General features: G+C 26.8%; 2 protein-coding genes across 2 annotated transcripts; one reads left to right on the plus strand and one right to left on the minus strand.

Moving 5' to 3' along the window:
- Nucleotides 1-9,163: 9,163 nt before the first annotated feature.
- Nucleotides 9,164-10,326, minus strand: LOC145829983 (uncharacterized). Its single transcript, XM_082937872.1, has 2 exons — nucleotides 10,206-10,326; nucleotides 9,164-9,515 (listed from the first exon to the last, which is right to left on the minus strand). Exons 1-2 carry the CDS (start codon nucleotides 10,283-10,285, stop codon nucleotides 9,215-9,217), a joined length of 381 nt encoding a protein of 126 aa, XP_082793998.1. The 5' UTR covers nucleotides 10,286-10,326; the 3' UTR covers nucleotides 9,164-9,214.
- A 200-nt stretch (nucleotides 10,327-10,526) lies between these two features.
- LOC145829934 (uncharacterized) lies at nucleotides 10,527-11,795 on the plus strand. The gene is made up of 3 exons (XM_082937820.1): nucleotides 10,527-10,656; nucleotides 10,907-10,935; nucleotides 11,351-11,795. Exons 1-3 carry the CDS (start codon nucleotides 10,589-10,591, stop codon nucleotides 11,665-11,667), a joined length of 414 nt encoding a protein of 137 aa, XP_082793946.1. The 5' UTR covers nucleotides 10,527-10,588; the 3' UTR covers nucleotides 11,668-11,795.
- Nucleotides 11,796-13,466: the final 1,671 nt, after the last annotated feature.

Genomic DNA, 13,466 nt, shown 5'->3' on the forward strand with positions numbered 1-13,466 from the left:
AGTTATGTTTAGTATTATATATTTAAAAGTTGTGAAATGTATATTCTGTAGTAATTTTACTGTCTCATTCTTTTTTATTTTAGTAAATAACCTGATTCTTGCATTTTCATGGTTGCTCTTTTAGAAAGGACAACAAGAAAAATGTGAATGTAAATGAGTTTAAAAAAAAATCTAAAGGAGGAGTTAGTGTGATGCCCATGGTAGACATTGATTTTTATGGTACTGGCAGAAATGGTTTAAAAAAGAGTGCATACCATTTAGTAATTTTGATATTTAACTTAACAAAACTAAAAACTAGAATTAATTTATTATTGATCTTGAAGTTTTATTTTTATTACTATTGTAATTAAAACTGCTCAAAAACTATTTAGAAATATATGATGTGAGGCTCAATGGTTTTATTTAAATCTATTGACCGTAAATGTAAGCTCTCACATTTTACTTATTTTCTTACTAAAAGCTTTTGTCTTATTTGAGACATTTTCAATAAAAAAAGGCTTATTCACATAAATATTATATGATATAAGTTATATTTGAATAAGCCGTTTTTTATTTAAAATGTTTTAATAAAAGATGCAAGCTTAAATAACTTATTTTGTAGATTCAGTTTAAACAGTTTGTTTTAAAGCTAACTTGGAAAATTAAAACATCAGGTACGAATGTCTTAAACATTAGAAACTAAATTTTGTTTTATGACCTTTTATTATGCAACTTGCTTGAATATAATTTTTGTTAATAATTTTTTTTATGGAAAGTAATTTTGTAAATACTTACTACTCTCTCATTTAAAGTGCTTTTGGAGTTAATGTCTTCAGTCATTTGAGTTGTCAGCACCTTTAGTTTTGCAAGCTCTTTTAGTACCACATCTAGCTGTATATGTTTTATAATGTGATCCTTATAGTTCTTCAATATATTTCTGTGAATTGCATTCATGATCAAAATATTGCAGGTTACTAAAACAATAGTTGTAGTAGAATTTATATAAATGGCTTTCTTGTTGCAAATTATGCTTGGTGGGAAACTAGTTTGACTATTGGGAATTTTTATCTCTAGCATCATGCTCAGGGTGACTAAATAGCGTAAAAAAAACTTGTAAACGGTAATTTAACTATTTAATCAAATTTAAGATTTTTTCATAGTTTTTTTTTGGGGTAAATTTATTTTTTAATTGATCTATTGTGAAAAAATATGTTTTAAAATGTAGCATATTACTACAATGTATACTAAATTATCGTAAGTTTAAACTTTTTTAGCTTTTTTTTGTACTAATTGCAGTTAAATAGAAAATAATTTCGTTTTTTTTTTAAGAAATTAAATGTTTGTTTTCGAAAAATTTCTAAATTAAAGTTAATTAAAACATATTTTATACGTGTAATGATTAATATTTATTGCGAATCATTTTAAAATTAATTGCTTTACAAGCTTTACTTCGAAAATATTTAGCCTTTTTTTTTTCTTTGGCAAAGTTTTAAAATCAATAGTTTATAAAATTAGAACTTAATTAATACTTTTTAAGGTTGTCAGCAATACTAATGTCAACAAAATTAATGATGCTCAATTCTATTTGTTTAAAGCCTTTTTTTATTCTTGTTTAAATAACAGTACTTTCTAAAGTAGCTTTATCAGGTTTTAAGTTATAAATTTACTGTGTGAAGTATAAAGTGTATTTAAAGTTTATGGAAATTTATATGATATAATAAAACTTTTAGTAGTACGCATAATATTTTTAATTGAAAAAGCTGTCGTATATTGTCAGATTAGTTTCACTCCACGGTAAATTAATAAAGGTGCTGTATATTTATAAAACAAAACTATAGTTTATCATTTAAATGATTAAGTGTTTTGAACTACACTTATTTGCTTTTAAAAATACACTTATGTGCAGCAAACTTTTATCAATTTAGAATTTAAAAATCCGTTTGTATTAAAGCAAGTTCCCGCAAACTTTAATATTTAAAACTATTTTATTTGGCACTTAATTAAGCAGTTTAACAAAATTAAACAACTAAACTGTTGCTTCGAGAATACTCATACTTTTACGTTAGGGTTATTATCTCAATCATAAATTAAGTGCTTTTGCTTTTATAATTTTTCTTATTAGTTAATAAGCAGCAATCTGTTGTAATCTAAAATAATAGTTAAACAGGTAAATTGAGAGTTAATATACAATATTTACAATACTATATATTTAGCGTAAACAGTTAAGAAAGTATCATTTGTTTTTTTTCTGCAGTGACTCTACTATTTATATTCATCTAAAATTCTTTAGTTAATCAAACTTGTTATAAATTAAAATTTGTTGTAACAGATAAAATATTAACATAAAAGAAACAAACTAATTATGGACAATAATAATATGTATAGCTGTCAATATAAAGAACTTATGGACAAGTATATAAAAGCTCAAGTTAGTTTTGAACTAATCCTTTGTTTTAATGTATTTTTGTGTTTAATAATTAAACAAGTAGAAGTTTCTTCTTAGATTGCGTAGTAATATTACAGATTGAAATAAAGTCTTAAACTAGAACAAACTTGAAAATTTAAACTAATATAGAAGTTTTTTTTTCTATCTCGTTGATTAAGTAACGTTTTGGTTAGTTTCATTTAATTTTAAAGCTTTTAAACAACATTTAGTTACTTAAACACAATGAAGTTTATAAGTAGTTTTGCTATCACATAAGCTTTATTTAGATAAACTTAGGAAGTTTCAAACTGATATAAAGCTAGCTTTAAATAACGTTTTAAGCTCATTAATTCAATAGTCAATTAACAGATATACATAATTGAAATTAATAATGCTGGTTGTTAACAGTGTTTGCTAATAAAAGATCCAACAAATCAAGCTTGTTAGAGTACAATAATCTAAATTTTTAAAGTTACTTCTTCTTATTAAAACTAACGTCATTTCTTTATGTTATAAGTAACATAAACATAAAGTTTATTCATCTTTAATATAAATTAATGCTTATAGAAAAAACCTGTCTGGTTTCTGTTCTTTATCTTCTATTTAAAAGTGTTTACATTTTTTAAAACTCTGTGGATTTGTGCTGTGTTAGTCATAACACACAGAAAAATGCTGTTTTTATTAATACATTTTCAAGTAGTTAAACACACAACAGGTACTAATTTAGAAAAAAAGTTTGTTTGTATTAAGTAAGACAAAATCATCTAAAGACTTAAATTAAGCATTTGTAAAACGGTCGTGTTATAAGTTGTTTTCAACTAAAAAAATATCAAGAAATAAAACTTTTAATTTTGTTACTTTGATATTTTAGAAAGTACTGTTTGAGTACATAAATATGCACAAGGTAACCCAATGATTATGTTACAAAATATGTATAACGTAGGTAAATAAAAACACCTACGAATATTAAACCATACCCTTAAGTAACTAACCAAACATATCACGCCTTTTTATAAAATAAAAAGCAGTTGTCTTAAAAACTACTAACAAATATTTCATTTTAGCTTTCAAATTTATTTGTTATTTTAAGATGTTCTACTCTTTTAATTTGAATCAATTTTGTTTTTGTTTATAACAACTTAAAAATGTTTAAAAAAAATCGAAACTTCATTACTCCCTACCTAAAGGTATCTAAATCATGAAGTAAGTTTCACACTTAAGAATATTTACAGTTGTATAAACTATATTAACTATGCTTATTTAAAAATGTTACACAAGAAAATTTGTACGAAATAAAATATTTTTTAAATACTGATGAAAAGCCTGCTTTTTAAGATAACAAAGTTAATGTTATTTGTTGAATTTAGTATGCTGAACTTTTTTCTTTTGAATTTAGTTTCAATCAGTTTGTTGAAAATATATTTAAGTTATACGACTGTAGATTATAAATTTATGTTAGTGTTTAATTAAAGCTTAGTTGTTCATTCCATCAATACCTTATTTTTTTAAATAAACATTTTAAAAGAAAGATGTTAGGTTCTTTCAAAAATTGAGATTTAACTTAAGAACAGGCTAGATTAAACTTTCTAAAGTTATTAAAAAAACTTAATTATTTTAAACTACGGTTTATCTTTTATTAATTTTCAGATTATTTCCAGTTTGCAGTTTCCTGTTTCAAATTTTCAGTTTCAAGAGCAACAAGTTATTTGTTGAATTTATTATGTTAAATTTTTTTTTTAATATATTCATTAGTTATACGACTGTAGATTATAAATTTATGTTAGTATTTTATTAAGCTTAGTTGTTTATTCCATCAATTCCTTATTCTAAAAAATAAATAATTAAAAAGAAAAAAGTTTAGGTTCTTTAAAAAATAAAGAACAAGCTAGCTTAAATTTTTTAAAGTTATTAAAAACCATTAAATTTTTTTTTATAATTTCCGCCGAAAAATCAACTTGCGGTTTACATTTTTTTTAATTTCCAGAATGTTTCCAGTTTCCAGTTTCAAGAGCAAGAAGAACGTCAACACCTAGTCAGTGGCGAAAATCAAGGCATGGAGGTTGGAACGAATGAAGACATGCAGCACTATCAACAGAAGGTGACAGAAATCAGTCAAGACGAGCAGGCCGATACGACTCGAAAAATGAAGCCGGCTCCAAAGGGGAATATCGAAGTTTACCAAGACATGGACTTTCCCCCGGGATGGAAGATCGAGGTGAGGCGCGTGAAGGGGAAAAGAAGAGCGAGGTACATCGACCCGTATGGACTGCAGCTCACCAACGACCGGCAGCTCATCGTCAAGTTCCCCAAGCAGAACTTCAGCAGCTTCAACCGCTTCACGGGGAAGTTCGAGAGGGGCCACCGCAACTCGGCGTGGAAGAACAAGAGAAAGTGGATGCCGCGGTTCCGAGACGAGCAAACAGTAGAAACGCCAGTTAAGATGTACGCCCGGCCGAAGATAGTAGCCGAGAGGAAGCTGAAAAGAATCTCGAGCAAGCTGCAGCAGCAGTATTATACCGCCGAGCCCGTTTACTTGAACTCCATCCTGTGCAACTATCTCGGCTTCGAGCACTCGGAGGAGCTGTTCAAGGAGAACGAGGAGTTTCTGCAGAAGTTGTGCGACCTGACGCCGTCGACCGACCCGGAGTGGAGATGGGTGTGGAAGAAGGATCAGAATTGTCAGAACTTTAGCGAAGACGAGAACTATCAGAGGGTCGAATTTTTCGTGGGAATTTGGGAGAACGAGTGCTTCAAAAGACCGCACGGTCCGCTGTACCCGCACGAGGAAGACGAAGAGGAGCTGCTGAAGGAGGCAGAAGAAATGAGGAAGAAAATGGAAGAGGCAGATGAAAATGGGGAAAATGGAAATGAGACGGATGATGAATAGAAAACTTTTCTCGTGTTTAGTCGATTTTTAGGCCATTGTATTTTATTTTAGCAGTAATAAAGTTTTTTAGGCTTATTAAATTTATTTTCTCTGGAAACCTTGTTTTAGGCTTGTTTGGCTTAAATTAAGAAGAAATATTTTTTTTAGGCTTTTTAATTTTTTTTTTTGCTATAATAAGCTTTTAGGATAATAATCTTCATTACCTCAAACCTTTAGTTGATCATCATTGAGTTAGAATTTTTTGTGTAGATTTAAATATGTTGTTTCTTTCTCTTCCTTAAAAGATTTATGAGCAAACATAGTGTTCTAATTTGCGTATTTGTAAATGACCAATAAAGTACTTATCAGTTTTAAAAAGTATACAATTTGTGTAATTTAAATATTTAATTATTATAATTGCTCAAAAGCACAAAAATTTTAGTTTTTTTAAATAGATTTATAAAATTAAACGGTTTAAATTAAGCATTTTTACATATCGGCAGACTAGGTTTGTCAGAAAATGTCTTTTGTTGGTTTAATTCAATAATAAACGTAATTTTTAGAGAGTTATACTTCTAAAAATACTAAAACAAAATATTTTTTGGTAATAATTTGATATACAGTACTATGTTGTACGACCAAATTAGTAAGATACAAATATTACAAATATACATATAACACAAAAACAACTTATATTAAGAAAAAAAAGATCAATTTTGTGCCAAATTGTTTTCAAGCTAACACATCGCGGGCCAAGTATTTCTGCTTGTCGCCCTAACGTCTCCCACCTAGATGCTACAAAAAGAGAAGATCTAATCTAAAAAGTAAATGTAGTTAACTTTATGTCAAAACTACGTGCTATTGTTTGTAGTTAGTTTCGCAAAGTCAGATCAAACATTAAAATTTCAACAACTTTAGCAGAACAAACGCGAAAAATTAAAAAGACTGTTGCTTGATATCAAAAAAACACATAAATGCGTAAATTATAAAAGTTCTTAAATAAAGATTGTTTTTGTATTCGGTCTTAAAAATAACTGGCTGATAAACTAGCTGTATTCTAAAACATTTTTTTAAATGACACTTCTTGATTTTTTGTTTTAAAAAAATAATATTAAAATTTATTCTCAATTGAAAATAAGAGTAAGTTAAACTAATAATTTTGGTTTAAAGTTATAGGCGATGTATGATAGATATATTTAAATTTTATTTAGTTGCAGTCGTATAATTAATTAACATAATTTTATAGCACACATTCAATACTTAAGATGTCAATATTTTATACTTGTTACAGTTTAATTGATATCTTTAGTCACAAACTTAAAAGTTTTCGTTAAAAGACGTTTGTAAAAGCATGTGTAAGTAGTATCTTACAGTATTTTTGACTAAAAATGTTTTATAACTGGAAACGTATAATTTACCTACAACATACTCGATCCATTTAAAATAAGTTTATATGCAGATAATGTAAAGACTATAACAAATCTGAAACAAAACATGTTTTGAAATTAATTACACTAAGTATTTATGTCAGGTAGTTGTAAACAAATAGCACACAAATATTTTTATTGTTATGTTGCTAAAAATAATGTATCATATTTATAAACAATAAAGTGGAGCTAGTATGATATAGTTTTCATTAAATATCACTAAATTTGAAGATTAATTACTCAATACTTTTGGAAAGCACATTTTTGGCAAAGAAAACTAAATATCACTAATTAAAAAACAAATTTCAAAGGCTCAAATAATTGCTTTGATCTTTCAACAAGTTTTGCTTATCTCAATCGACGAACTGCTAATACTATTGAAGCCGTTAGAGCTTGTTCGCTTCTAGATAAAAATAAATACAAAGATAACAATGACAGTTTTTTTATCATAAAGTTTATAAAGTAAATAAAGAGTGTCGATACCTTTCTGTAAATTTAAAAAACGTTTTTGTAATAAACATTTATACTTACCATTTTTTAAAATGAGTAATAATTTTTGTAATATTTACTTTTTATTTTACAAATAAATGTTTTCGTAAAATCAATAACCATTTTGTGCATAAGATTCTATTACAAAGTTAGCAAATTGTATTACTGTTTTCAATATAAATTTACTGTTTTATAGCAAATTTTCACACCTTAAGAACTAAAGTAAGTTATAGGCAAAGTTTGTAAAAGTAATAACGTAATCTTAATTTTGTTTTTATTTTTAGTACGAACTTTATCTAAAAAAAACAAATAATTACTTGATTGTACAGACTTTTTTAAAGCTGATTGAGAATAAAAAAGTGTGATTAAAAGTTTAAATATTCTTGACAAACTTAATTTTCATCATAATTTTTTTCTGTCTTCAGCTAATATTTAACAGCTTACTTAAAACTAGTGGTCTACCGAATGCGGCCGGATCATAATGTTATGGATCCGGTAGATAATTAAATTTACTTAAGTCTTATCAGTCCAATTCCTCACATATTATATATTAACGATATTATTTTATTTCTTAGAAAATTTCTAGGGTTTAAGAGTGTTTACAGCTCTTTATCATCTTACTATTTTATTTAAATGGATTTCAGATTAGTTTAAATTACAACTTAAAAAAATTGAACTTTCAATAAAAATATCTTTCCGCCACCTTGTGTGTATTCTGAACGAATATTTTTGAGGCTGGCAACTTTTACGAGCAAAAGCGTAATCGACTGCTTCCAAAATTCAGTAAAAATCTTTTATTTCTCTACAACAACTTCAAAACACTAGAAAATAAATTTCAAACAATTGCTTAAGCTACTATTCTATTTCTTTTTTATGTTTTGTAACGGAAAAAGCTTAATACTAAGTTGGTTGTAAAATTTTTCGAATGCAACTTTATTATCTTTTTTATTTAAGACCTTTGCTAAACTAGATATAGATATATCTTTATCATGAGTCCATGTTATTTTCAGTTTTAATTCGTTTAAAGTTTTGACAGTTACGAAAGTTAATGTTCTCGTTTGTTTTTTGTAACAATAAAAATCTGTTCTAAAATTCCAACTAGAAAAAAAGTTAACACTGTTGGTGTTTTGTTTACTATTTTTAGCAGTAACTAACGTATACTTCAACTAGTTCTCTTTACAGCATACAATTAACGAAAACACAAATTAATCGTAAATGTTGCTTATAAACACACCAAAAAATTAAACTGAGATATAATGTATGTAGCTTGATTTTTATTTTCTTCTTAGTGAGAGATTTTTTTTATCAGTTTATTAAATCAAGTATTTCACAACACCTATAGATTTATTTATTAACATTTAGAATTTTTTTTCAAACATTTTTACCAAATTAGTATTAATATAGTACTAATGTTTATGTCAAACCATGTATTGTCTAGTTACATTACAAATAACTTAAATCCTTTATAATCCAGATCCGGCCAGATCCTAATTTGAAAACAAGATCAGGTTCTGACCGGATCCTAGTTTGCAAATAATACTAGGACCCTTATTTAATGGATTCGGTAGATCATTACTTTTAACTTAATTCTTGAAACTGTTAAGCTTGGGTTTTTTTAAATATTTTACGCCCATTTTATATTCGAAGAAACAACTAGTAATTAAAACAATTTAAAACAATTTAAAAACTTTCATACTTAAACGAGTAGAATACTAAAACATTTTTGTTTAGTAACTACTTGTGCACAGTTTTTTAAATCATTGGAACAAGCATGAAACTAAAAAAAACGTAAGACGATAAAATATATTTATTTTATCATATTTAATTCTAATTTAATCATTTTCAAAGTAAAACTTAATAACCCTATAGGACTTTATCTCGATTTTTGTATGAAAACAGACTAACTTTTGAAAATATTGCACAGATAATTTTATAAAACAAATCTCAAAAATTTTACAATAGTTTATCTGTTGATATTGGTTTATTGGTTATAGCTATTTAAACGCAACGTTTCAAATCACAAAAAAGTTATTCTTCTTCTTCATCTCCTTTCCTGCGTCCCCCGCGTCTCCACCAGCAGTACCTGTTGCAGTGACGATATTTGCGGAGCCAGTAGTAATAGACGCGCTTGCTCTTTGCAACGCGCACCCTCAAGTGGTTGTAAATGCGGGTAAGATGACGGATCCTGTTGTTGCATTTTTTGATGATGCGCGGCAGTCTGTGTCTGCAGATGCGGTATTGGTGACGGATACGAATGGCGTGAAGGACGAGGGGATTCACCCAACGACCGCCTTTGATCTGACGGAAGTCATCTTCAGCTAAGTCAGTTCTGTTTAGAAGAAATTTTATTGGTTTTTAAAATATCTGATATCTAAATTGATGAGGTTAGCAATTATAATTATTAATTACTGAAATGTTCTTTACAAGCTTTAAAAAGTTTAGAGTATTCATCAGAAAAAGATTTAAATTTAAGTCAAAAAGACACCTTTAGACAAAAAAATCATTATTATTTTTATTGTTGTTTGGACAAAGTTTTCTAATATTTGTTTTTAAGAGCTTTATTTTTAGCATAAAAATAAATAATAGTGTTTTTAATGATAACCAAGAAATTAATTTTGTATAAAGAAACTCAACTAATCACGAAGTTGATTTTTAAATATAACTTGAACCAAAAATTAAGAAAAAAAAACATTTCTAAGCTTTTTCATAGATTAAAGATTTATACACATGCTTTAGTAAAACTATTAAAAAAAACTATGAACAAAAAATTATATTAACTAGTTTTTTAAAACTTTATCCTACAAAATAAGTTTGTTAGTTTCTTTAATTTTTTTATCCATCAAAGTTTATGTTTCAAACCTACAAGCAAAAAGCTAGACAGTCGTTTGCGAAGTAAATAGAAGTTTTTATTTTTATCAACACAATTTTTGTTTACAAAATTGTTATTTTTTTTATTGATTAGTTAAACTGTATACATTTACTTAAAATTAGATTAATTAAAAAGTAATTCTAAACTTACACATCTTCTTTATTTTCTTCAGCTTTTGAAAATCCAACAAAAAAGATGGCAGCAAAAGAAACCAGCAAGTAAAATTTCATCTTAATTTTTAATTGTAGTCAAATAATTAACTAGAACAATATTTGATTTGAAGTTTCATCGGGTTATATATAATTTTTGATTTAATATCAAAAAAGTGGGCGAATAAGTCAAAACAGGACATGACGTGATCAAAATTGTGGGCTAACTTACCTCCACAGTTTATGAAATCAAAACAAAATTCAATTAAAAACAATAAAAAACAAAAACAAAACTTAATTAAAAGTATAGAGTATAAAAAGACGAAAATTTTGCATAAGTTTATCATTTACATTTGAACTGGAACTGAAAAGATCAAAAATAAAATGAAATTTCTAACATTTGGATTGTTGTCCGTACTTTTGCTAGCATACGCTTATGCTGAAGAATCAAAGTTAGTTTTTCATAATTAACTAAGAACTTTAAATTAAAGCACAAGTTAGACAAACAGTAGATTAATTTATTTTAACACTATATTTTTTCCGTATCAAATAAAAAATATAATTGTATAAGTTGGGAAATAAATAAGTACTTCAGTTTTACAAAATTATCGTGTATTTTGAGGATGTACAAAAACTAAGTTCATTTAATAAATCATGAATAGTTTAAATTTTAACGTATATTCATTAAGATTATTTTTACAGCGAACTTTCTGATAAAACAGATGCTGAAGGTTAGTTTGACATTTTAGTATGTAATAAGCGTTTACAAGTTGTTTTGATTTCAATGTCTTTTAAATTAAATTATCTTTTTAATAAATAGTAGTTGTTGTTTAGCAGAATAAATAAAAGTATTGATATACATAGTACAACAAAATGATACAAAAGCTTTTTTTTTGATTTAACTAAAGTCATAGTAGACTTTTAGTACTAAATCTTATGTGAATAACACTTTTAAAAATTCAAACAATTTTTTTTATATATCAATGTAAAATATTAAGTAATACGTCGAATTATCTTTCTTAAACAAACCTTTAAAGAAAATAGTTTTAGTTTTGATAAGTTTTTGGCTCTTAATTTATTGAGTAGTTGAAGCCAGTTAAAAGCAATATTCTAAGTTTTAAATATTTCATAAAACCTTTTCTTCAGTATTGAACACTGACTACCATGTCTGCACCGCCGGACATCTTCGCGTCATCATTCGTCGTTTGACCGTTTTGAGGAACCGTTGCTGGCACACCACCAAAGTTCGTCGTGCTCACTGTAGACGTCGCATCCACTGGCTTCTGACCCGCATCAGGAAATTCAGACACTCTTTGAAATACTACAACAAACGTATCCACATCTACAAGAGGAAATACTACTGGTGCAGACGTCGTTGTTACTGGAGCTGCAACAAAATCATCAATTATTATTCTCGCTACGGAGTCAAGAAGGGAGATGAAGAACAGCAAGATGATGAATAAATGATTTGTTGTTTGAACAATCTCATGTTTTCAAGCGTCAATAAAACTGTAACAAAAAGTCTTTTCAATAAAATACAGTTGCTTTAGAATAACATTTGATACGTTTAATTTTAAGATAATTATAAGAATCCTACAACTATTTGAAGCTTTGTTTAAGTTTGTTAAAAAGTTAAAGTTTTTTTTAATTAACATTACAAAAATTAAGAAAGTATAAACTATAGAATATTCATTAAAATAAAAACGTACAGTTTAAGTATATTTATTTCGGTATTTTGTAAAAAATTAAGTTGTACTAGCTAAAGATCATATAAAAAATTAAGCTTCTGAAACTCTCGTGTTATAAGATAAAATATAAACTTTTTAGTAAAGCATTGAAAATAAAATATTTTGAATAAAAGATTTATTTTCTGTTTCATTTATTTATTACTCGACAGTAGTTAAACAGGTTTAAATAATAAGGTGTATTAAGAAAGTAAATTTAAGAGCTTTACTCGTAATGTAAAATATGAACTCAATCGTGCAATCTCACCTAGCTATTTAATAATCACAAACTGTTTAATTACGCAAATCTAAATAATTTTAAAGGTGTTTTACAACTAAACCATTTTTCAAAGACTTCACATGCTGTTTATTAAAAAAGGAACATTTGAAAGTTATTTGACTAAAAAGTAAAAAATTATTTACTAGTTTGGTTATAAGAGTTATTAATACTTTGAATCTTTTGTTTAGTAAATTAATTGTCTGGTTTCGTGGTTGAAACAAGCAACTTTGAGGACACGCTTACATTTCACAAGGGATACAAATTGCACTGAACTAAGACAGGAAAGTATTACTAAACTTAGGCATTTCAATACCAGCTGATTTTAATAATAAGAAAACCATTTAATAAACATTAAATAGAAAAATTCTTGATGTGCTTTAGATAAAACTATTTTACAGTATAATTTTCTAACGGAGCAGTTGCTACCATTTATTTTATATGGGTCACATACCGTACTTTTTTGAAGTAATAAATATTATTTTTCATTGCTATTGTGATCATATTAAACATTAACTTTTTAGTTTTATAGTTTATTTAATCAAAGAAAATAATAAAATAAAACACTAAACTGCAAATCTACAGACCTCGATGAAAACGCCAAACCAATTTGAAAGATCAACTTTGATCTATTAAAAAAATCACTGATGAAATATCTATAAAGCAAAATTAGTTTTTTTAAAACGTCGATTAAAAAAAAAAGAAATAATTACAAAAAAAAGATTGCAGGAGGGAAAATTCTCTGAGATCGATACAAGAAGTGTAAATACAAAAGTTAGAAAAGCATATCTTTTGGTGTGCTAAAAAATATGAAAAAGCTGATTCAGCAAAGTTTTTAAATTTTATTTTTATTTTTTTTTATTTATACCTTTATCCCTAACTTACGTTACCAAAACATATAAAAAAAAAATTATGAAGTTTTGAGATTAAATTCAAAAAATTGTAAAATAAAGCAATTTTGTTGACTTAACATTTTTTAGCTCAGACCGACCTTTAAGCATAGTTGTCCAAAAATTAGAAATAATTAAACTAAATTAAATAAGTATGGAGGGGGGAAGATTGTTTCTATAAATATCTTGAGTGAAACTGTAATGAGGTGGTTGTGACTTCATGGAGTTTTTTATTGTACAAAATGTTTTGATCGCCTAAAAGGATCATGAATAAAAAACTCATAATCGAAAATAAAAGTTTTTGTAGTTTGTAATTTTTAAAATCCTTGACAGTGACGTTAAACTTTATCTAAGTGGTGTACGACTCGATA

Source organism: Thalia democratica, chromosome 2 (genome assembly GCF_965202585.1).
Source record: "Thalia democratica chromosome 2, ktThaDemo2.hap1.1, whole genome shotgun sequence".
In the NCBI taxonomy this organism is placed as follows: domain Eukaryota; kingdom Metazoa; phylum Chordata; class Thaliacea; order Salpida; family Salpidae; genus Thalia; species Thalia democratica.

Coding starts and splice junctions, on each gene's coding strand:
- LOC145829983 (XM_082937872.1), bottom strand. CDS start 10,285: ATGAAATTTTACTTGCTGGTTTCTTTTGCTGCCATCTTTTTTGTTGGA. Junction 9,516..10,205: donor GAAGAAAATAAAGAAGATGT/GTAAGTTTAGAA, acceptor TCTTCTAAACAG/AACTGACTTAGCTGAAGATG.
- LOC145829934 (XM_082937820.1), top strand. CDS start 10,589: ATGAAATTTCTAACATTTGGATTGTTGTCCGTACTTTTGCTAGCATAC. Junction 10,657..10,906: donor GCTTATGCTGAAGAATCAAA/GTTAGTTTTTCA, acceptor TTATTTTTACAG/CGAACTTTCTGATAAAACAG. Junction 10,936..11,350: donor TGATAAAACAGATGCTGAAG/GTTAGTTTGACA, acceptor CCTTTTCTTCAG/TATTGAACACTGACTACCAT.